Source organism: Conger conger, chromosome 5, assembly GCF_963514075.1.
Source record: "Conger conger chromosome 5, fConCon1.1, whole genome shotgun sequence".
Lineage (NCBI taxonomy): Eukaryota > Metazoa > Chordata > Actinopteri > Anguilliformes > Congridae > Conger > Conger conger.
In genome coordinates this window covers 22,849,686-22,873,808 of record NC_083764.1, presented here as the reverse complement: position 1 = coordinate 22,873,808, position 24,123 = coordinate 22,849,686, and the positions used below count along the sequence as shown (strand labels likewise).

General features: G+C 38.8%; 2 protein-coding genes across 6 annotated transcripts; one reads left to right on the top strand and one right to left on the bottom strand.

Annotated features, from left to right (window-relative positions):
- Positions 1-1,366: 1,366 nt before the first annotated feature.
- On the top strand, positions 1,367-17,332 carry LOC133129425 (adhesion G-protein coupled receptor G2-like). 5 transcript variants are annotated; one of them, XM_061243514.1, is made up of 19 exons: positions 1,367-1,460; positions 3,164-3,263; positions 4,605-4,682; positions 4,845-4,880; positions 5,290-5,343; positions 7,505-7,576; positions 7,858-7,956; positions 8,578-8,640; positions 8,770-8,950; positions 9,168-9,324; positions 9,570-9,707; positions 12,001-12,108; positions 12,217-12,256; positions 12,590-12,690; positions 12,936-13,057; positions 13,243-13,520; positions 14,228-14,318; positions 14,476-14,756; positions 15,251-17,332. In XM_061243514.1, the coding sequence occupies exons 2-19, from the start codon at positions 3,179-3,181 to the stop codon at positions 15,400-15,402; spliced, it is 2,136 nt and encodes a 711-aa protein (XP_061099498.1). In that variant the 5' UTR covers positions 1,367-1,460; positions 3,164-3,178; the 3' UTR covers positions 15,403-17,332. The 5 variants fall into 5 exon arrangements, with proteins under 5 accessions (XP_061099498.1, XP_061099497.1, XP_061099499.1 ...); XM_061243513.1 differs by having other exon boundaries at positions 7,858-7,980; XM_061243515.1 differs by lacking the exon at positions 5,290-5,343 and having other exon boundaries at positions 7,858-7,980.
- A 700-nt stretch (positions 17,333-18,032) lies between these two features.
- knstrn (kinetochore localized astrin (SPAG5) binding protein) lies at positions 18,033-22,834 on the bottom strand. Its single transcript, XM_061243693.1, has 8 exons — positions 22,670-22,834; positions 22,063-22,192; positions 21,008-21,037; positions 20,807-20,900; positions 20,327-20,441; positions 19,117-19,178; positions 18,655-18,729; positions 18,033-18,248 (listed from the first exon to the last, which is right to left on the bottom strand). The coding sequence occupies exons 2-8, from the start codon at positions 22,146-22,148 to the stop codon at positions 18,114-18,116; spliced, it is 597 nt and encodes a 198-aa protein (XP_061099677.1). The 5' UTR covers positions 22,149-22,192; positions 22,670-22,834; the 3' UTR covers positions 18,033-18,113.
- Positions 22,835-24,123: the final 1,289 nt, after the last annotated feature.

Sequence of the window (24,123 nt, the reverse complement as noted above, 5' to 3'; positions counted from 1 at the left end):
ATGTTGTGTCTTAGAGGGGGTTTGCATAGCTTGTGTATCAGAAGGTTAAAAAAACGTAATTTTAACAAGCACGTAATATTAGCTACGATAATTTTTCCATCTTTTGGTCTCTCTACCTCAAAAGGAACTGCATCTCGCTGTCACAAATTCATCTGGTATAAACCTGGTGCAAAAAGGTTTAGGCCTAATTAGTAGTAGACCTGTGAAAAAAACGGACTGATACAAGACACGTAGAGACATGGGCCCTCCTAGACCATGACCCGCCCCCCAAACCAGGCTCCCCGGTGCTGCACCTGCTGCACTGCCTATATGATCGTCACTGCCTATCGTCCTGCCTTTCTTTCAAGAGAAATGAATGGAAATGAGTTGAGATCAATTATTAGTTTGAAGGGAAATTTTGATCCCCACCAATTTTGAGCTCAGGAGACACCGCTGCTACTTAGGCTACATACTGTATAATTTATTTCTCTGTTCCAGCCACTGAAATGTGCTTTCAGCTAGAGCAGCCTAATATGACTACTGATGCAATGGTTTTCAGAGTCTATGCAGTTTGTCCTATAGTCCAATCATTTTCCCACTGTTTCGGCACGTTTGCCTTATGATGATGATGATTATTAAATGTGTCCATTATTTACCCTACATCCTTTGAGGACGTGTGTTGCTGTCATTAGACCTATAGGCCTATGTCGTTACTGGTCGGTCAGCCTACCGTTTCTTGAAGAACATTCATCAAGTCATAGACTGTATCGTAAGGATAAACGGTAAGTTAGCTGCCTGTGGTACCAATTGCCTATTCGCAAGATGATCATAGACCAGACATTCTTAGTTGAAGTTGACAGACAGTTAAGCGACAGTTTTCACTGACAGACAGTTCACAGTTTTATTCCGTCAGCCTATGTGGTCAAGTAACTGACGTGATTTTGTTTGTATAATTACTTGACCTGCATGGAGCGCGATATCCATACCTTCAGCCATACGGATGGTCTGAAATAGTAACTGAAATAACCATGCAACTCACAATACATCATCGAACCTTGAAGTGGATGGGCTACAGCAGTAGAAGAACAATACATTAAAAAAGTCTAATAAACACCTAATAAAGTGATCACTGAGTATAACATTTATTATACCAAACAGATGAATTGTTGGAAAATATTGCATTAATCAAATCAAATCAGATGTCTTTATAAATGCAGTGTTTCCATAATATGTACCAGTACTGTACAATCATGTATGTGAATAATGGAACCTCAAAAAAGACCATTGTTTCTCTGTGGTTTCTCTTTGCATATTTCAAGGAAGTCAGTGGCCTTCCTTGTCACAAATGCACATTGGTTTTGCAAGGTAAATTTGTTGAGAGGGCAGAGTTCAGGCAAGTATAATACAAAAATTCAGTCTCCTTTTCAGTGCATTTGCAGCTTCCGTTGGAGTGAACTATACTTGCGTCTCTTTGACATCAGGTAAGCCTGAACAATTCACAATTATTTTTTTTTAGTTTGCATATAATAATAATAACAATGTGAGTGTTTCCTTTCAATTTCAAGTCCTGGGAAAAATTACTTTCAGCGTTGGCAATGCCGTTCTTTGAAAGTGATTGTAACGTCTACTTTCTAAGCTGAAAGATGCAAGGCATTGAGGACCAGAACACTGAATATGGCTACCAAACATATTGTGAGGTTGAAAGAAACAAAAAAAATTTGAGTTATTGCATACTGTGTTTTTCAAAGGAAACTGTATGGACTATCCTAAAAAAAGAAAGTAACTGCTAGAGAACTTAGGAATCACCAGTGATCAGGCTGTCCACAAAAGACATTAGATGGACTGAATGATTATAAGAGCAGTGAATACATTAGGGAGTGGTTATACTTCCAGATGTAAACCTCTCATCAGCATGAAGAATAGAAAGGCAAGATTGGAATTTGCAAAAAAAAGATTTACTAGGATTACGATTGCATTTCCAATGTAACTACAGTCACTACAGTCTGTCTTTTATTTGTTTTAGGTTCCAGGTTTTTGCCTTTTTTTAACCTCTGTGCTTTCTGTAGTCTGTCTGTCTACCCCTTCATTCGCTGTCATTCGTTTCACCTGTGTTCCACTTCTTGATTGTTACTCACCTGATTCTTGTTGCTTCTCGTTATCTCACTACATATACCTGTCTGTTTGTTTGTTGAGGGCTAGTTCGTCTTTCTATTATAATGTTCTCTACCCCGGTTCTAGCTTCCTCTTTCTCTTGTGCCCTGTTATTCTATCTGGTTCTGCTGCATTTTTGTATTTTCTGGTTTATGATTCTCTGCCTGATTTTGGACTTTGTTTTGGATTTAGTTTTTGTTTTGTACTGTCACTGGTCTCCTGGTTTTTGATTGATTGGTTTTTGGTCTCCTGTATTGTCGATTACTCTTTGGATTATCCTATATGTACCCGTCTGCCCATATGTTCGACCATTGCCTGTTTCTGGATTGCGTTTTGGATCTTCCCCCTGTTAATAAAACCTGCCTTTCATGTTACCCCTGAGTCTATATATAGGCCTATATTCTTGAAGAACAGGCAAATTGAGTTGGGATGTAAGATTTGGTAATTGCCAACATGTGGAAGAGTTGTCCCTGGTGCAGTTTTCTAAGCTAACACCAGTTTTACCACCAGTTTTTCTCAACATACACTGTACACCTACTTATTCATGCGATTATCTAATCAGCCAATTGTGTGGCAGCAGTGCAATGCATACAATCATGCAGATATTTGTTAGGGGCTTCTGTTAATGTTCACATCAACAATCAGAATTGTGAAAAAATGTGCTCTAAGTGACTGTGGGATGATTGTTGATGCCAGACAGACTCTAGAGTTTGCAGAGAATGGTGTGAAAAACAAAACAAAAAAATCCAGGGAGCAGCAGTTCTGCAGAGATGTTAATGAGAGAGATCTGAGGAAAATGGCCAGATTGGTCAAAACTGACAGGAAGGTGACAGTAATGCAAATAACCACACATTACAACAGTGGTATGCAGAAGAGCATCTCTGAACACACTCTGAACACCTCTAAGTGGATAGGCTACAGCAGCATAAGACTTAATAAATAAAAGTAATACATCTAATAAATACCTAATAAAGTGCTCACTGAGTGTATATTAACTGTTAATGACTAATAAGCCTATATCTGGACTCTGTAGACCACGGAGCATACCATGTGGCTGAAAAGCATTCAGATTTTGAGGATCACAGCTGTTCTGTTCTGCCTTTTGCACTGCATGAAAATTATCGATACTAACGGTAAGTTTTGAACTTGTTCATTACCTACCCTTTTAAATGATGTATGAATGTGGGTAGGTTTTACTTTACCTGTAATGAAAAGTTTGAATGAACTGATTTATCTTTTATCTTCTGAGATTAAAGCCGTTTTAGTGGGTAATATACAATAATAATAATAATAATAATAATAATGAACAGTAATAATAATATTATAATGATTAATGAATAATTATTATAACGGATGGTGCAGTGGGTAGCACTGCCGCCTCACAGCAAGGAGGTCCTGGGTTCGAATCCCTGTCGGCCGGGGCCTCTCTGTGCGGAGTTTGCATGTTCTCCCCGTGTCTGCGTGGGTTTCCTCCGGGTACTCCGGTTTCCTCCCACAGTCCAAAGACATGCACGTTAGGCTGATTGGAGAGTCTAAATTGCCCGTAGGTATGAGTGTGTGAGTGAATGATGTGCGTGCCCTGTGATAGACTGGCGAACTCTCTAGGCTGTATTCCTGCCTTTCGCCCAATGTATGCTGGGATAGGCTCCAGCCCCCCTGCGACCCTGATCAGCATAAGCGGGTTCAGATAATGGATGGATGGATGGATGATTCTGCCCCTTTTGTCCTAAGACAATAGTCTATCAAAGAACTCCATCCTTCAGATTGTCAAATTTACTTACATTTGCTCATATATTTGTAATTTTAATTATTCATTTAAGTTTCACCAGTAACAAGGGAGAAAGGGGTTGATACTCTTCCAGCCCAGGTCACCTGGGAGGACCAGTCAGAGAGATAGGATTTAATGCAGTCTAGGCCTGTGCCACAGATCCCTATAGATGCCAGAGAGGATAAGAGGATGGAGTGGTTGACCGTGTCAAAGGCTGCAGAGAGCTCAAGAAGAGGTCAAGAAGGATCACGACAAAGGATATCTGCTTGTGTAGATATTGTATTTTTACCTTTGTTGAAACCAACAAGGAGATTCCCCCATAGTGAGGGGAGGTAGATTCTCTTTTATTCACTATAAAACTCCTGCCATTTGTGGCAAGACTGTACCTCCTGTGAAAGTTTGGTTTACAACATCTTGGGTGACAAATGTAAATGTACTGAATCGAGGCATTTCGCCTACAGCATTGTTTATTTGCAATTAAACTCACAGAAGGTACTCACTGAGGAACACGTGTTTGACCCCCCAGAAAAAGAGCTCCCCAAATGTCACAATATAGATCAGACTTTATGGATTTAATCCTATCCTGCAGTTGATACCAGCATCTGGACTCTGAGCCTGAAATAAAGTTTGAATGAATGAATGATACTCTTGAGAGGACAGGCAACTCGGATGTATGAGTTATGATGAGGTTAATTGTGTCTTGTAGATCTCTGTAACAAAACTGAGAAGAATGACCATTTGTTATTTGTGGATGATGGATACAAGGGTGTTATTCAATGTTGTGGTAAGTTCTGAAATTCCCTATCTGATAAAGTCAGAAATGTTTAAATAATAATCATGAGCCATGTTCCTCCTGTTTGTATGTCAACATTTTCAGCTGATGATAACAACTGTCACATTGTGATTTGTTGTTCAAAATGCCATTGACAGCTTGTTCTTTGATTAGGCAATGTGACTAATGTGAATTGTTCTCCAAATCATGGTAAGTTGACAACGTTTCCTCAAGCTTTTAAGTTGTATGACATCAATGTAATGTAATGGGACTTGAAATGGGTAATGGGATTTGAAATGGGTGCGTGTTCACTTTTGAGCTGGTGCACTGTGGTTATACTTTTGAGCAAGGTAACAAATGTTTAAATTATAATCATTACCCATGTTCCTCCTGTTTGTGTGTCAACAGCTTTTTTTCAGCTGATGATAAGAACTGTCACATTACATTACATTACATTACATTCATGGTTACTCTGGATAGCAATGTCCGCTACTTGCAATAATATGGGCTGTTTAAGGGCTGTTGATGTGGTTTAATATCATAGGCTACTAGCAATCAATTCAATATGTAAAAATTGGCTCTTGTCGTGAGCATTCCCAACCTGTTGCCTGTTTTGAAGGATCTGATCAAACGGTTGTGGTAACCACGCTCCACTCTTTATCCAGTGCACCTAGTGAGTATAATAATTTGCCATTTTTAATGGACGCCGTTTTCTCTTTATGTTGTCCATGTTACATTCAGCAACCAGTCAAGATTCTTGATATATGTGCTATACATTATTTTATTTTGGATGTGCTTCCATTCTCAGAGGAGTCTGCATTGGGGTCTAGTGATTTGGTTAAATTCAATAAAATATGTTACTCTGATGTGCCACTGTACGCATTTTGCAGTCCAACCTGGTGACGGCCCGTGTTGCTGTTGAAGGGGTGTCCTTTATTCTCAGTAATGACGTGGCTGGCTGCAAAGTGTTGGCTAAAGCTGAAGTGATTTCTATCCCTCTTGGGCTGAATACTTATGATATTGAATACAAGTTCCCTGATCTTTTTCCCTCCTGTGCCGTTACTCAGTCCATGACTAAGACGATGAGTGCTAAAAGGTAGAAAGTGATGTTAAGTGATGTTATGTTTTGAATATTGACATTTTTTGTTACTACTGATACTGTTACTTACTGTGACTAAAACTGATGTAGTGCCTCCCTTGTTCTCTTAACCTGTCTGTAGTCCAACTACATTGACTCCAGAAAAAGGTGAAGATTTATTAGTGCCGTGAAGTTAGTTTTATGTTCCATATTCGATAGCTATTTAACAAAACAGGCCAAAAAGCTCAAAATAACTGTTTCGTGATCTGAGGAGCTCCGAGAACATGGCACAATGCTTTGTTTGATCTTGTATTGCACTTTTAATATAACGAAAAATTATTGTCAATAGCTTCGAAAGTACAGTTATAACACATCCCAGGAGAATGGTGTTATGATATGGGACCTTCCAGCATTAAGGCATTAATAACATTTAATTAATCCATTTAGCCATTATTTATTTTTTCTAATATTTATATGTTTGCAACAACTCTTCATTTCTGTGGCTCATATTTAGGGACCATCCGAAAAGTGAGGTATTGCTCTCAATGAGCACCATATGCAGTCAGGTCCATAAATATTTGGACATTGACAAAGTTATTATTATTTTAGCACACTGGATATCTTATTTTCAGGTTTTCCTACAAGCAATATTAAAACTTTGCATTTGAATGGATCTCTATGGGAGTGCAGATTAACCGCATGTGATTTATTTATTACAAATCTCAAATTGTGGAGTACAGAGGGAAATAAATAAATGATGGATCCCAAACATTATGGAGGGCACTGTATTACTGTATATTTAACTGATATGAGTAACAACATACGGAGAATCCGCCCCTTTCTCACCCCCTACTCGACCCAACTCCTGGTCCAAGCGATGGTTCTGTCCCGCCTGGACTACTGCAATTCCCTCTTGGCTGACCTCCCAGCGTCCGCCATCAAACCCCTCCAACTTATCCAGAATGCAGCAGCTCGTCTGGTCTTCAACCTTCCCAAATACTCACACGTCACCCCCCTGCTTACTTCCCTCCACTGGCTGCCTGTCATGGCTTGCATCAAATTCAAAATATTGGTGCTAGCCTTCCAAGCAGTTAAGGGGTCTTCCCCAGCTTACCTACAAAAAATCATCAGACCCTACACCCCTGCCAGACCTCTTCGTTCAGCCTCCACAGGCCGCTTGGCACCTCCCCCTCTCCGAACCTCCACCTCACGCTCACGACTACGGTCTGTTCTGGCTCCACGGTGGTGGAACGAACTCCCCGTTGAGGTCAGAACTGTAGAATCTCTCCCCACCTTCAAGCACAAACTGAAGACGCACCTCTTCAAGCAGCACCTCTCCCCATCCCTCCCTACCTCCCTGTGAACCTTAATTGTTGTCTTTCTGTGATTTACTTTGTGTATCTGTATTTTTAGTTGGCAAGGTAAGCAGTATTTGGATAGTTAAGTTTGGTCACTTTTGCTTTGTTGTTTGTTTATTTGTTGATAAAAAAAAAAAAAAAAAATAGGCCCTGGTCCTTATCTTTGTTGTACGGGTAGCAATTGAGATTGTACTTCCCTCTAGGGTCTTTCAGCACACTTAGCCCTGGTTATGGGTATGCACTTTCTTGTACGTCGCTCTGGATAAGAGCGTCTGCCAAATGCCAATAATGTAATGTAATGTAATGTAAAATGTCAAATGTAATGTAACGTTCTTTATTTTATCTATATTTTATCTTGTCTTAAAATTAAATATTAAAATGTGTATTTTATATTTTAGGAATGAAGTGCAGCAAGAGCAACCAAATGTGCTATGCCAGTATTTTATCATTTGACACAAACCTAACTGAAGGTAGGTAGGGTCAAGGTGGACCATGTTGAATTAAAACTGAAAATGCCTTTGTGTTAAATCTGTAGGCCAGTTTGGTATTTCTCAATGTTGGCCCTGTGTTGGGACCCCTGTGTATGCTGCTTTTTGTTCCAGCCTATCTATTGCTCAGTTAAGGTTGTTCAAGTTCTTTCATTATTTTTACAATGAACTTGTTAACCAAATGTAGTTTTCATTTGTTATAATTTTCTTTATGCCCTAAAATTTAACCAGTACATTTTATGTTGAATCATTTTGTGATTTAGGAAGTTGTGGCATTGAGATCCAGAAAGTTGGCCAGTCATATTACATACACCTGGAATTTTCTCAAGTTCCAATCATACATTTTTTACCTGGATATTGCGGTAAGAACTGCCCAGGACAAATAGGTAACCTGTATAAATGTATTTATATTTTTATTGCTTACCATTATTTGTATTTCAGAAAAAACTGATCACTAAAACCATAAATGAGTGTAGAATGTTAACTCACAAAATTCCAAGCATCAGTACAGTGCAAAATAAAACAATGAATGATAAAACAATGAATATGAGGTTAAAGTGAAGACTGTCAATATCGAATGATCCGTGTGGAAAATACATCCCTTTTGTACAGTCTCCTCATTTTAGGGGACCAAAAGTCATAGGATAGTTGGCCTCTCAGCTGTTTCTGATTAATCAGGCGTATTCAAAACTTTTAGTATCAAGTCTTGATTCTAGGCTATGATTACCTCTGGAGTTTGTTATTGCCGTTTGTGAACAATTGATCTGATAACAGGCTTACCAAAAGACATTGAATGGAACATCATGCTGCATCCATGGTGTAGAACAATTTCTTAACAGGATGAGCCACCCAGCAACCACAAGTGTATTTGAATTATAATCCTATCAGTTGAGATGGTTTTGTGCCATTGGTTTTGGGAAGAGCATGCTTTGAAATTTTACTAACAAGAAATACGAACCATTTCTCTTCTTACTTGTTCAAAGATATCACCAAAGCTATGCGCTTAAAGTCTTGCGCATCACAGTTCAATGGACATCTTTGCAAACGTAAGTCCTATTGATTATGATTTACCCATTCCATTTGTATTTATTATAATATTTCAAATTTTCTCCATTTGGGAACTTTGGGAAGTGACAAAAGATTAATTTAAAAAAATGTTTTCTCCAATTCATCAGATCGCCCAGAGAATGAAAAATTTATCTTTATTAATGCTACAGAAGAAAATCAAGCAACATGTATGTATGAGAAGAGATGTGTGACCTGCAAAAACCCTGTAAAGGAACCAAAAATAATTATAAATTTGGAAGACTCCATCGTTGTTTCCACAAATGGTGAAGTTGACGCAACTGCTGCCGCGTACGTAATCTTACTACTACAGTACCATTTCCTGTTTCTCATGTCCAGGATAGTCCATAGATTTCATTTTTTATTTGACACTGTTTTTATTTGACACTTATTTATTCTCATGACTCTCATTTGATCACATATGAGACATCTACAGTGGCTGTTGTAGGGTCTGTCTTCAGCATCATTTGGATTAAATGACGTCTGAATGAATGCTGTCCCCCAATAGGAATGCCATGAAGACTCTTTCTTCAGTTCTTAAGCGCCTGGGGAATGAAACTTCCGCACGTATCACCATGGGACCCATCAAAGGGATCCTGAAGAAGCAAGGGAACACTGGCTTTTTTAAAAAGGCTTTTTTTGGGCTCAGTTCAGAGATAATACAAGCAAGTATCATGTACTGTATGTAGGAGTGCGGGTGTTCCATGAAATCAAGGTGGCCAGACTAAAAAAAGGCTTGACACAGTTCTATTTATGTTCACATTTGAACAAAAAAGATTTTTCACCTAATATTTAATGATAATGTTTTGCCAAACATCTAACTTGAATAGGGGACAAGTACAATGTGATATTGAATGTATGTGAGTGTGCAGCCTTCTAAATAATGCATTTCTAAAAATTATAATTGTAGGACGTAGAAGATGTTACTGCACTGGAGGACCCACTTCCTGGATTAATTTCAGTCTCAGAGGAAGCATTTTATAAAGCCAACTTGTCAAATCGCGATGTGCCATTTGTGGCTGTTTTCAGTTTTCCAAACATGACAAAGGTAAAGAAAAAAAAAAAACTTTATAAGTCATTTACACTCAGTGAGCACTTTATTAGGTATTTATGAGACTTACTTTCCTTAAGTCTTCTGCTTCCACAGCCTATCTACTTAGAGGTTTGATGCATTGTGTGTTCAGATATGCTCTTCCGCATACCACTGTTGTAATGTGTGGTTATTTGCATTACTGTTGCCTTCCTGTCAGCTTTGACCAGTCTCGCCCTTCTCGTCTGACCTCTTAAAGGAAAACACCAACATGTACCTTTTTTCCGATTTAACCAGACTTGCACAATTTCCATATTTGCATAACATGTTAGCTTAGCATAAAGACCTGAAGCCTATAGGAGTCAGTAGCCTACCTCTTTTGCCTTTGCAGAACTGCTGCTCACTGGATTTCTTTTGTTGTTTTTTGCATCATTCTTTGCAAACTAGTGTGCGTGAAAATCCCAGCAGATCAGCAGTTTCTAAGATACTCAAACCGCCCTGTCTGCAACCAAAAATCATTCCACGGTCAACGTCACTCTGATTTTTTTTCCCTCATTCTGATGTTTGATATGAACATTAACTGAAGCTCCTGACCTGTATCTACATGATTATATGCATTGCATTGCTGCCACACAATTGGCTGATTAGATAATCGCATGAATAAGTAAAATGTTCCGTCAAAGTGCTCGGTGAGTGTATAACTGCTGAACACACATGTATCCTTCGGTCTTCTGGTTGAGCACAGCGAAGATGGTAATAGCTCTACCTCTTTCAAATACACATGATACCTTATGTAAATAAGACAGCTTTGGAGTTGCTGAAAGGTGTATTTCTTCACTGTGAAAGAAGTAGGCTTCTGACTTTGCGTGTTAGCTTAGTATTTATGCTAAGCTAACACGCTATGCTAAAATGGAAATTGTGCCAGTGAATGCACAAAAATGAAAATTAACATCTAATTTAAGTCTGGGTAAGTCGGAAAATATATATATTTCCCAAAATGTTTGTGTTTTCCTTTAACAACACGTTTTTGCCTGCAGAACTGCTGCTCACTGGATGTTTTTTATTTTTTCTCCATTCTCTTCAAACTCTAGAGACTGTTGTGTGTAAAAACCCCAGGAGATCAACAGTTTCTGAGATGCTCAAACCACCCTGTCTGGAACCAAAAATCATTCCAAGGTCACCTAGATCAGTGGTTCCCAAAGCTGTTTTTTGTTCCAACCATTAGTATATGCTATTGATGTTCAGAGGGATTATTTACCCTTTTTTTGCCACATTTTGTCAGACATAGCTATGCATGTCATGAAGAATAAAGCGCCCATGTTTGTATTGTGCTTATTGTGCTATATTGCAAACAATTACATAAAGAGGTATGACTGACGTTAATCAATAGGGTTCTAATTAGGTTGCTGAACACATCCATTTAATTTCTTTCATATTTCTTAAATTTATGAACCCAATGGAGGTTTGGCTCATTATCATTTGCTTTGTTTTTTAATTCTGTATTATCTCCCAGGTAGTTATCTATGCAAGCCACAAAGTAATCTTTGTGGCTTGCATAGATATTTCTGAAATAACATGGCTTAAGACGGTAAATAATCCCATAAAACATCAATCGCACATAATTAAGAAAAAATAAGACCTTATTAAAGTGCTGGGTATCCAAATGTGGTTGGAATGGAAAACCAGCATACACAGGAGGCCTCCAGGACTGAGTCTGGGAACCACTGACATTTCTTTCCCAGTCGGACATTTGGTCTTGACCACATCTGCATGCATTTATGCACATGATTGGCTGATAAAATATTTGCGTTAACAAGCTGGTGTACAGGTCTACATAATACATTGCTCACTGAGTGTAATGTGTATGTGTGTATACATAATATAAAATATGTGTATACGCATCTGTAAATAATGAAACATGTATGCATGTGGGTAGGGTATTTACATCAATACCGGGTGATCTATGTCCTGTAGGATTTACAGCCGTTTTTATACCCAGGCTCTCCATTTTAGAGGACCAGAATTGGACATTTGCCTACTCAGCTGTTTCTTGGCCAGTTGTATGTATTTGCATTATTAGTTCATGCACAATTAAGCTAACAAGAGGTCTGGAGTTGACTCTAAGCGTTGCATTTGCATGTTACTGTTGTCTGTCGAATTAGGTCCAATGAAGTGTCAATGCCAGTAAAGCAGGCTATTACGAGGCTGAAAAATCTGAATAAATCAGAGGAAAAAATGTCTTTGCATTGAACATTGTGAGATGGGTTAACAGAGCTGTATTCAAATCTAACCACATTGATTTTGTTGTCAGGATGCAAATGATAGCACACTTTTCAACTCTTTGGCTATTGCAATTGAAATGGCAGCTGAGATAAGAAATCTCACAGATCCAATAAATATTACATTCCTAAAACCTCAGGTGAGTTAAAAATAAAATATAAATATATAAATATAAATAAAATGTTATTTTTTGGTTATGTGGTGGTAATGGGCTATTGTACCCCTTTGCGCTGAATATTTTATGAAGGCTGATGCCAAGATGTCTTGCAGTTCTTGGAATGGTGAAGGTAACTTGCATTTTATTTATAATATAACTGAACTGAGTAAGCCTCCCAAATCTGGAACTGTTCTGGGTTTTACTCAGTTATCCAGCTAACTCAGCCATCTTGCTTTGTGATGCAGGCCTCTGCCTTTTTTTTTTGTGATCGAGTTTTTTATTCAACAATAATTTTCAAACAGAATATTTAACTGTTTTTTAAGGCCCCTGGCTTTGAGTGTAACAATTTTCATGATATCTTAAAAAAAAGTGACCTACTACAGCTTTAAAAAGGCAATGATAGGAATATATTTTCCTTCCTCTCTTTCAATGCAAAAGGATACTCAATTTTTTTTTTTCACAGGGGATAGACCTGTTTGGACAACAGATGGTTGTGACACCCTTGAGAGCAATGATAGTATCACTTGCCAGTGTACACACTTGACATTCTTCGCTATACTATTGGTGAATACTACACTGTATTTTTTGCAATTGTGAATGCTTACCTTTGATTAACTTTGTGTTAACTGGTCTTTGACTTTCCTCTCAAGAAAAATTATATTTTGCAAATAAATAATGCATCACTAAGAATTTGTCTGGCTTAAACACAAAATGTAAGTGCTTGGTGAGAGGCTGGCAAGACAAGAGAAAAACTGGTCTACATACTTTGGTGTAGTTGGAAGCCTTTATTATTTCCTGCAATTCCACAGACCAGTCCTGGGATGAACATCAGCAGCTCGGAGTTGAATTCATTAACATATATCACCTACATTGGCTGTGGCTTATCAATGTTTTTCTTGGGAGTCGCTCTTTTCATGCACTTTTTGTTAAGGTAAGGAATTGCTTGCTAGAATTTCTTACCCTTATTTTCTCAACAATTGGAATCATGTATGGAAAACACTGACTGTCCCTCAGAATCCCATTTGTCATTTGATTAAAATGTACAGTGTGGGCAGGTCTGGCATTGTTGGGACCATGGCTTCCATGATCCATGATTTTCTTCTGCCTTCTCCACAGAAGAACTAAGGCCAGCTATGCCACCCTGATCCTCATGAACCTCTTCTTGGCCATGTTCCTACTGAACCTCTCCTTCCTGTCCAACAATGGGGTGGCCAACCTGGGGAACCCCATAGCCTGCAAGATAATTGCAGCTGCCATGCACTACTCCATGCTATCCACATTCAGCTGGTTCGCAGTTGAGGGCTTCCATCTTTGCTCTCATTTGATCAAGTCACAGTCAAGTTTCCACAACACAGTCGAGCACTACATGTTAAAAGTTTGCATTGCTGGATGGGGTGAGTTCAGTGATTTGGGAAAGGTTACGGTTACGGTTCCTTACTTTTTACATATGCAGTAGCTACTTATATTTCTCTGCTATAGCAACAAAAATGGGTGATGATGGGTCCTCATTTTGCATAATGGTTACTGTTTCTATAGATGCTGCTGAAATACACTCACTGAGCACTTTATTAGGTAGACCTGAACACCAACTTGTTAATGCAAATAATTAATCATGTGGCAGCAACTAAATGCATAAAAGCATGCAAACGTGGTCTAGAGGTTCAGCTGTTTTTCAGACCAAATGTCAGAATGGGGAGGACATGTGATCTAAGTGACTTGGGGTAATTGAAACTGCTGATCTCCTTGGATTTTCACACACAACAGTCTCTAGAGTTTGCAGAGAACGGTGTGAAAAACAAAAAACATCCAGTGAGCAGTTATACAGGCAAAAATGGCTTGTTAATGAGAGACAGTGGAGAAGGGCCAGACTGGTCAAAGCAGACAGGAAGGTGACAGTAACGCAAATAACCACACATTACAACAGTGGTGTGCAGAAGAGCATCTCTGAACACACGTGCCAAACCGTGTCAAAAGTGGATAGGCTACCGCAGCAGAAGACCAATAAGTCTAAAAAATAAATAATAAATACCTGATAAAGTGCTCACTGAGTGTATATTGCAGACTGAACGGGCTGTCACCTGTTACTTGCATGTCTCCACAGTACTTCCCTGTGTGGTGACGAGTACCCTCTTCGGTCTTGGAAAATATGGGTCCCTAACCATAAACTCTGACAATGAAAAACCTGTGAAAATGTAAGCATACTTCCACTGGCCATTTAAAAACATATATTCTTTATAAAACTAAATTTTTGGGGGAAAAACTGCAACATGTATGCTTTCTATAATGTCTCATTGGCACTGTAAATGAGAAAATCTCACACCGACTCATACAAAACAATGTGGATTTCAGGTGCTGGATCATCGACAGTACAGTCCATTACGTTGTGAATATTGGCTACTATGCAGTAGTCTTCGTCTTCACCTTCGTTGTCTTCATTGTCATTGCGACAAGGCTGATGCACACAAAGCAGATGGAAGCAGGTGCAACCAAAAAAGGCACGAGGCTGAACATATTCTCCATCCTGGGTCTGTGCTGCCTGCTGGGAATTACCTGGGGTTTTGCCTTCTTTAGCCACGGGCCCTTTCGGATACCATCCTATTATATTTTCACCATCCTCAACTCATTTCAGGGTAGGTGTTAAGACCAGTCACCTCACAATAATTGCGCCTGACATATTTCCACATGCCAAATCAACTGCACTTTCACAATTTGTAGCATATATAACAGGGGCAGGATTATTTCTGGTAAGTAATAACATGTTCCACCAGTGTCCTCAGAAGTAATAGCATGCACATACACATGAACTTGGAAAATTCAAGTCTAAAGTTGAGACAACAGTAAGAAAAAGTCAAGATTTGTATATGGCCTTTTCAGCCAATGCCCAAAATGCATGTGACATTGTTTTGGGTTCAAAATAACTTGAAATGTGCATATGCACAATATTATATGCCATTGGGGTACTCTCCTAATACACAAATATCCATTTTGTAGAAATGCATTGAATGAAATGTAGGCCACGTAATTTGCCCGGTATTAACATGCAATTGTTAAGTGTTCATGTGTCTTTTGAAAGCCAAGGATACAAATCATTTCATCAGAGTAACTGAACCATCTTCCTGTACAGGTTTCTACTTGTTCCTGTATTATTACAACACAAGCAAGATTGCTGGAGAGGAACAGGCTTCTAGCTCCTCAACACAAACCACAAATACCAGCAATACCATCCTGGACACATTTAATCCTTATTTAAACGAAGGTCCCAAAACAAAGTCCTGAGATGGATCAATATGGCCAAAAGGGTTGCACATCTACAGACCTGACTCTCCTTAGGATGCCAGAGTAAAACTCCACTCTGGGTAAATATAGGGTGTACCCATCTGACACAAAATTGGCATTTTAGAATGGAGGGCCACAACCGCCTGATAAGCACCTTTCTTGTAATAAAATACCTTTCTTGTAAAAAATAAAAAATAAACTCCTGGGAATAGATTATGTGCAGGAGCCATTACTGAAAGCATGTTGCAAAAGGCATACATCCAGAGTCTAGATGTCATAAAACATAGACCAATACAAGAGGTCAAGTATGGCTACTTTAAAGGGTCTGTTCACCCAAAAATGAAATTGGAAAGTTGGCACTCAATGCTCAAAAATGTGCATTCAAAAAACAATAATGCCACGGTTACTCACAAATGTCAAGAGCTTAATTTGAGTAGTTTCATCGACTACTTCAACTTCTATTAAAGAACGCCGCCTATGTATATCTAACCAGTCTTGTGCAGGTGGACTAGTATGAAACTGGTGGAGTTGTGGTGACATGATGCTGACAAAATATGACCATTTTAGTTCCAATATAGCAACTTACTTTATTAAAGCACGAACAGGCACAATTAAAGGGTGTCTTGTTTTAGACCTGTTAACATCTCAACTACGAATCAAGAAGTTGGTGAACTTCTCCTTTAACGCTCCAAAATAGGATTAATTTGTAAATTTGGGAGGAAATGAATGTGGAAATTAAGGTCTTCAAGCAACTCAGTATAAGTGCTTAACACAAACCCAGAGTGGGCCCTCTAGACTCAAGATTCAAGCGTGTGCTATAATTTGCCAAACATAACTCCAGAGAACATAGGTGTCCGTGTCTAAACAGAGCCAGTCTTGCTCAGATCCACAGGCTTCCAAATTATGAGCTTGTAAGTCAGTGAGACTCCCTACTGAATTGAGTGACTACTTTAAAGGTATAATAGGTAAGATTTTAATTTTTTTAATAGGTAAAGAGGCTCACTGACACGTTGACTCAACCAGGTGGATATTTGTAAATTCAGGAAGCCAACTAGTAATAGCTCATTTGCTTATTGTTACTGATAGCGAACTGTTCTGTAATCCCTTCAGCAATCCCTTGTCTGGAGTGCAATTTTGGCAGCTACAAGTTCCTTGCTTGCTCACAATATAGTTGGTTAGCTAAAGTGAAAACTTCAAAAAGACAAACAATATAGTGGTGTAGCACACCAAAGTCAAGATTTCATAAAGTAACCTGTTCGGCAAACATTTTCTGACTAGAACACTACGAATAGATGGCAGGCTCTGTTGCGTTCATTAGTATCAGCTTTCCAAAACAGTGCACGAGAACACTGAACTGTACAATAACGCTTTATACTACAAGTTATATTCAGACTGTGGTGGTGTTGTGGTTTGAGGTTGTTGTTGCAATTCCTCTCCCGACCGCCAGGAGTCCGAAATTACCTATTGTACCTTTAAGGTGAGGAAAGCTGTAGCACACAAGCTTCAGCTGTATTGCTCCTTGCATAAAAATACAGACGGAAGAGTTGGGACTCAAACTGGCAATAACAAATTTGGGAGATAAAGGCTAACAAAATAGTAAAAATGCAAGGATCAAAATATTTCAAACATCACTGAAAACAGATACCCCCTCAAAGTGCCTATATACAGCATTTTATCCAAGGTGAGACGTTTCATACAAACAGTTCACAGTACTAAAGTGGATGCTTATTTCAATATGCATGAAAGGCCATCTTACATAGGCATTGTTTAACCCTTTCAGGCCCAAGCCCAACATGAATTGGCTCCACCCAATGGCTGAGGTTGTGAAAATGTATTAGGGTTTTAACACGGGCTGAAAAGAATAGTATAGCAGTCATTTTGATTGGTTGAAAAGTTATGGGGTTGAGAGCCATTTGGACACGAATGGGACTGAAAGGGTTAAAAATAATAATAATAATCTGTTTAAGTGTTAGTCACTTAGTTGGATGTGTTGCATATTATTTAATAAAGAAATGTGCATGCTCAACATTTCCAACATGTGGGTGGACGTTGTGTTATTTTCAAATTTTGGAATATGCAGATTTCCTCAATTTTCTGTCAAATTCGGTTTACAAAACTAAAACATTTTTACTAAACTGACCCAATTAATCCTAGGACTGGGGGGTATCAGGGGAGAGACAGCAGCCAGATAAATCACTATGCAGTCAGGAATGCACTTCTGCGGCAAATTTAATATGTGCATAGGAGAAGACAGCAACTACAAAGAGCTTCTAAGTTTTGCATGGGATGCTAATCGTCGGAAAGATGCCACGTCAATGGAATCTTTTTTTCTTTTTTCTTTCTATAAACGAGTTGCCCAACCCTGTTCCTGGAGATGTACGATGTGCAAGATGTCTGTAGGTTTTCAACACAAATTTGGCACACCCGACTATGAACTAGCAGCTCACACAGGTAGCTGTTGAATGTGTGCTTTGTTTGGGTGTAAATTAGATCTTACAGGACCCTGATCTTCAGAAAAATGGTTGGACAGCCCTACTATGAACTACTATGTTGGTACACTACTAACATGATAAACATCAAAAACTGAATAGAACTCCTAAGTGACTTGCAAGTGTGCTGCAAGAGACGAATATGATAAAAACATGTTTTATTAAGTTTCAGGCCTGTACAAAACAAAATACATACATACATCACCCCCCTGCACCACACATCTACATTCCCACCAGCAGCTGCTCCGCTTGCTCCAGAGCCTTCTCCATTTCATCCACTTCCAGAGAGAAGGCCTCTCTCTCCTCCACGTGCTGCTCACGCTTTTCTCTCAGATCCTTCATTCTTTCCTGCACCTGCTACAAGATGGCTCCGAATTACAATAAAGAAAACCATAACATAACATTTTTATTTTTTTTATCCTTGTAAAAATGCGCTTGTGTGCCTGTATACCACTTTACTACTCAAAGGTTTGACTGCTGTTTAAACTGCTAGACCACCAAACTGTATCAAACTGGAACATTGGCTGCCACCAATGGATTGAGTAATATGCATGGCATGTGCAAAGGCTGTTCGGTGGCCTTGTGTTTTAAGCCTTCAACCTGGAGCTTTAAATTCCCACCAAGAACACAGCCCAATGTACTTCATATTCCATGTACAACTCCTTGCCCATCATACAATACCTGTTATTACTGTATGCTACTTATGATAACAGCATCTGGTAAAACCCAGGAAAGTGCCATTTTGCCCAAGAAACCTACTTACCTGGACCTGTGCTCGATGTTCTGAAAGCTTTTGTCCAAATGTCTGCAACTCCCCCATCAACTCTTGAGACACGCTCTGCAGCATTTTAAATTGTACATTAATCAGTCTAAAGCCACTTTCACATCATAATTAAATAAGCAAGACCAATCTGTAACACTACGCATGGTACAGAGAAACAAACAAAAACTCTTTGCTATAAGTGATGGAAAATTTACCTCATCTTGTACGCTATCCTCTGCATTATTGCTTGCACAGAATTAAAACTCAAGATAACGGGTAGACAGGGACCACTAAAATCAATTTCTCGCTCTCCATTTTGAGGCAGATAATGATTAACAAAGTTGGGAAGCATTTCATTTGCATCTCTTGGGCACCCTCCAATGTCACCTCATTTGTTGATTTTGTACATCAGTTGCGAATAAATTGCTCTAAAAGTAATCTTTCCAAAAAAAAATTTCCAACCTGCACTTCTTTCCGTTGCTCCTCCTTTTGTTGGGTTGTTTCAGCGATTTTCTCACCTAAATCTAAAATGGAAAGTCATTACAATCAGGTAGGCCCGACATCCATTTGTAAGCAAAAAAGTAAACTGGCAATGTTGGTTTAGTCTGTGATTTCATGCACCCCATACAAAATCCACTTGAGCTCATAAGCCAGGAACTAAACCCCAGGAACCATTCTAAAAAAAGGATACAAGTTACTTACAACACATTTTTGTAGTTTGCTGTACCTTAATAATCACATCACAATTGATTGAGCAATGCTAAACAAGAATGACTCATTGCACAAGTTTTTAACCTAGCAACACTCTGACAGCCTATTACCATATATCATAAATTATTATTGAAATGTATTTATATGTATGATAAGGAATTAGCCTATTTAATATCCTTATGTGTTCTACCTGAATCAAAAGAGTGAAAGTCAAAGAAACAAATGAATGAAAATAAAAATATATAAAACTACTGAAAATGAGTCATTGCCAATAATAATTGGGAGAGAGTAATGTGGCCAGTTTTACGTCAATTTATTTTGATGTATAAAAATGCTGTACTTTCAATGCAGGGGTAATAGCATCTTAAATTACACATTGGCACTCCTAGCCATTTTATGCATTAAAGCTTACACACCTGTCCAAGAAACATTTGAGCAGCCAATTGTCCAATTATTATTGGTGCCCTAAAACGATTTATTAAAAAAGGGCTTCCTACGCGGCTCCAATATGGATGTGAAAACCCTCAAATTAAAGCTAAAAGTCTGAACTTTGTTTAATTTCAACTGTTGGTTTGCTGGAGTACAGCTAAAATAACAATACATGTGTCCCTGTCCAAATACTTAAGACTGCACTGTATGTGATCGCACAGTGTTTGTTTTTATGTTCATACCATTATTAAATACAACAAATTTCAACACAATATAATTAGCCACATTTTGGGTCTTGACACGTTTGGCTTCTGCAACATTTCTGAAGAGTAGTGACCCATAACTCCATAATTCTGCTCCTCCCCCTCAATTAACAGATGTCTACTCATGTTATATTACATTATTGGCATTTGGCAGACGCTCTTATCCAGAGCGACGTACAGTTGATTAGACTAAGCAGGAGACAATCCTCCCCTGGAGCATTCGGATTCAATCAAGGTAATAGAAAAAGTCATGTCCCAAACAAACTTGCCCAGGTCAATATTGCCTGCAACCAGCAAATGAAGGCAGTTCTCCAGTTGTTTCTGGATCTCATTCTTTTCTCCTTTAAGATCCTCGTACTGCTGCTCCAGCAGGTCAATTTTTTCCTGCAATTGTAAATTCAACAAGCATTAGTTAAAATTTACAGTCTTGATAAACAAGGGCAAATGGAAGCTTTCACTACAACCCTAACAAAGCAGATCATTAAACAGCTAGAGATCTAATTGAGCTGCTAATTAGTATAATCAGATGTGCCGAATTAGGGTTGAAATGAAAACCGACAGGACAGTAGATCACCAGGAACAGGAAGCACTTAAATATATAATGTTACAACATGAAGCTAGATGACATGGTGGGTGCAAGAGGGAAACAGAGAATGTGTAAGGTTTGACAAGACTACTGTTCTGCTTTCTGAACCACAGGCCAGGACCAGAGATTTGCATATTATCAGCATGTTTTGTATTCTAGTTACCTTGGACTGCAAAAGATTTTTTTGCAGGTCTCCGTTAAATGCTTCCAAAAGCCGCTTCTGGTCGCTTAGCTCTGCCTCCAGTCTAGATGAAGGTCTGTTAGATTAGCACAAACACATTCATGGTTTATAAATAAAGACCAGTGGGAGCACTCAGATCTTTAGACAGCAGCCTGCCTTTATTAGACCACATATTAGCCTTACCCTTTGGAAGCCAGAGCTGTGAGCTTTTTCCTGCAAGGCAAAACATAGCACAACAGACCCGATTAATAGCATGAAGAGAAATATCCACTTTATATCACTGCAGGACCATATTTTACTTACCTGGCTCCTTTGTGCACGTGCATTTTTATGTTAATTTTAACTAGCAATATAAGCAACGGTATGAGATGTAAATTATTTCTGATTGGATGCTACGTTTGGCAGGCAGTCCCGGTTAAGTCGAATCACCGTTCTAAATGAATACACTTCCTGCTGCTTGCCAAGGACTTTCTTAAAATATGGAAGTGCAATTGCTTCATCTTTGAACTATTATACACTTCAGGAAAGTATACTTAGGCTTATACTTTAACTTATTTGCAATCTATACATGAACGAGTTGCTCACAAGGTTCCAAACAGGGCAACCTTCATGAGTCCATTTCAGCAGACAGACGGTAATGGTGCTCCCCGGTGACAGTGTGGTGGGGATGATGTTGCTAACGACAGACTATGAACCGGGCAGGCTTAGACAACTCAGCCAAAAGTGTTCCTTGTAAAATTCCGCACGCACGTACACACATCGTTTGATATAGACAGTATCGGTAATCATATTAAGATCAACCAGATTTAATAGATCTCGATTTAAGAGATGTGCCTGCTTAACAGAGTGCAAAACTGTAGTAATTAGTTGTGCTTCAGGTGCTGTTACTCTATAATTCACGTAAATCGAAGTGTTTTAGTGTCTGTGATAGCCAATATAAGCAATAATAATCATAAACCACATTCCTCAGGAGAACATTTAAAATTGAACGGAAGTTAACTAATGATGGAAGCGGCCGCTTTCCCGTGTTCTGTTCAGAACATAGTGAGTCTAATTTAACTGCGTTAACAGCTAACTACATCTACACCAAAGTTGAAAATGGGAAATAGCCCAACTTAAATTTTAGATCCGTAACTGTTAACTTAGTGATGAAACATTTGCTATTAGCTAATAGCAAACATAAGGAGCTTATGTACGTCTTTAGCTAGTAACCAACAAAACATAATAAGCATCGCTACCTGTGGGCATTGTTGGGAGGCTTCAAGCCGACGTTAAAATGTGAAGGTGCGGTAGCTTCTTTTAATTCAAATTTAGTTCTCTTCATATTTTCAGCAATAGGAACAGCAATAACGTTAGCTGGAAGTTATCCTATAGGAAAGAAAAAAGTAACCGTTAGTTATTCGCTTCGATAGCAAACTACTAACGTTAGCCAGGGACAATAAATACATGGTGTCACGTTCATTATCATTGTGGTTTCACCATGTTAACATTTAGGCTAGCTAGACTAATTTACCCTGAAGTATGTATGGATTTGTAAGTTCTGGATGGCAATTTTCTTGATGAACTGGATTTTTTGAAGAAATAACTAGAGCAAGCTTGCTGTGATATATAGTTAGCTAGCACGTTAAAAAGAAAACTACGGTCATTTTCACACAAATAATCAACTTTAACGTATTTCCATTGTTAGCTACCCAGCTAACGCTTGTCTGGCTAAATGGATAAGTTAGCTAACGTTGTAGCTCTAAGTTACGAAGTTAACATGAGTTGAATCTACGTTTCACTGAATCACTAAGTGAGCAAGTTAAACATCAGTATAATATAATATGGCAATATAAGTTAACTTACGTGTACAGTTGGACAACAGTAAGTTACCATCTACACCAGAAAATCACTTTTGTTCCATCAAAAACAAACCCAAGATTTTTAACGGGCTGGGCTGGGCTGGGCTGGAACTACAAGAAGAAAAAACAACCGCTGTTTAATTTGAAAATTCTTCTTCGTCTTTAGTGTTGCTTAACGGCGGGTAAACTAAGATTTGTGCATTATCGCCACCTACTGAACGTTACGCTATCGCAATTTATTTTATATACGTACATGATTTTCATTATAAAAATGCTTGTTTAAACTGTATAAACTTGTCTATAAACACTTAATATTGCATTATATGATATGTGTACCTATATAAGCAGATAATCATAAGTGAATTGCATTCAAAAGTTATATTTTAAAATAAAAATATAGATCTTGTAAGATCATTGGGGAGGGGTGTTTTGTTATTTAAATATATACAGTGGATAGAAAATGAATACACCCCCCTTCAATATTTTTATGTGTTGTTGCGTCACGGAATGTACATTTAATGGATTAAAATGGGAATTGTTTTTCCCTGACCCAAAGAACCCAACATACCATATGAATGCAGTGAAATTTTTTAAGTATACACCCCCCTGAGTCAATACTTGGTGGAAGCGCCTTTGGCAGCAATTACAGCTACCAGTCTTTTTGGGTAGCTCTGCACAAGGTTGGCACACCTGGACTTGGAGATCTTCCCCTACTCCTCTTTGCAGAACTGTTCAAGCTGGGAGAGGTTTGTTGGTTTGTGCTGATGGACAGCAACCTTCAAGTCATTCCACAAGTTTTCAATTGGATTTAGGTCAGGGCTTTGGCTTGGCCATTCCAGCACATCCACCTTGTTCTTTACAAGCCACTCAGTGGTAGCTTTGGCCTTGTGCTTTGGGTCATTGTCATGCTGGTCATTGTCATTTAAGTGAGAAACATCCCCATAACATTATGCTGCCACCACCATGCTTCACAGTCGGGATGGTGTTTTTTTGGTGATGAGCGGTGTTGGGTTTTCGCCAAACATAGCGTTTGGCATTCATGCCAAAAAGTTCTATTTTGGTTTCATCAGACCACAAAACGTTCTGCCAGTTTGTTGCAAGTTCCTCAAGGTGTTCTTTTGCAAATTTCAAGCAGGCCTTGTGGTGGACCTTCTTGAGAAATTGCTTTTTTCTTGCCACCCTTCCATACAGTCCAGATGTGTGCAATATCTTTGATATAGTTGTATGATGCACAAGTTTCCCTCTGTTGGCCATAAAATCCTGGAGCTCTTTCAATGTTGCCATTGGATTCTTGGTAGCCTCTCTGACCAGTTGACTTCTCTCCCGGTCATCCAGTTTAGACAGACGCCCTGATTCTGACTGTGAGTGGTGCCATGCACTTTCCATTTCTTAATTATGGTCTTAACAGTGCTCCAAGGTATCTTCAAAGCCTTAGAAATCTTCTTATATCCCTCAGCT

What these genes read in the sequence shown, in the direction of transcription:
- knstrn (XM_061243693.1), bottom strand. Translation starts at nt 22,148, where the DNA reads ATGAAGAGAACTAAATTTGAATTAAAAGAAGCTACCGCACCTTCACAT. An exon ending in CCTCCCAACAATGCCCACAG is followed by an intron (nt 21,038 to 22,062) that starts GTAGCGATGCTT and finishes TTTGCCTTGCAG; the next exon opens with GAAAAAGCTCACAGCTCTGG. An exon ending in ACAGCTCTGGCTTCCAAAGG is followed by an intron (nt 20,901 to 21,007) that starts GTAAGGCTAATA and finishes CTAATCTAACAG; the next exon opens with ACCTTCATCTAGACTGGAGG.
- LOC133129425 (XM_061243513.1), top strand. Translation starts at nt 3,179, where the DNA reads ATGTGGCTGAAAAGCATTCAGATTTTGAGGATCACAGCTGTTCTGTTC. An exon ending in CTCTTTATCCAGTGCACCTA is followed by an intron (nt 5,344 to 7,504) that starts GTGAGTATAATA and finishes TTTATATTTTAG; the next exon opens with GAATGAAGTGCAGCAAGAGC. An exon ending in TTACATTCCTAAAACCTCAG is followed by an intron (nt 12,109 to 12,216) that starts GTGAGTTAAAAA and finishes TATTTTATGAAG; the next exon opens with GCTGATGCCAAGATGTCTTG.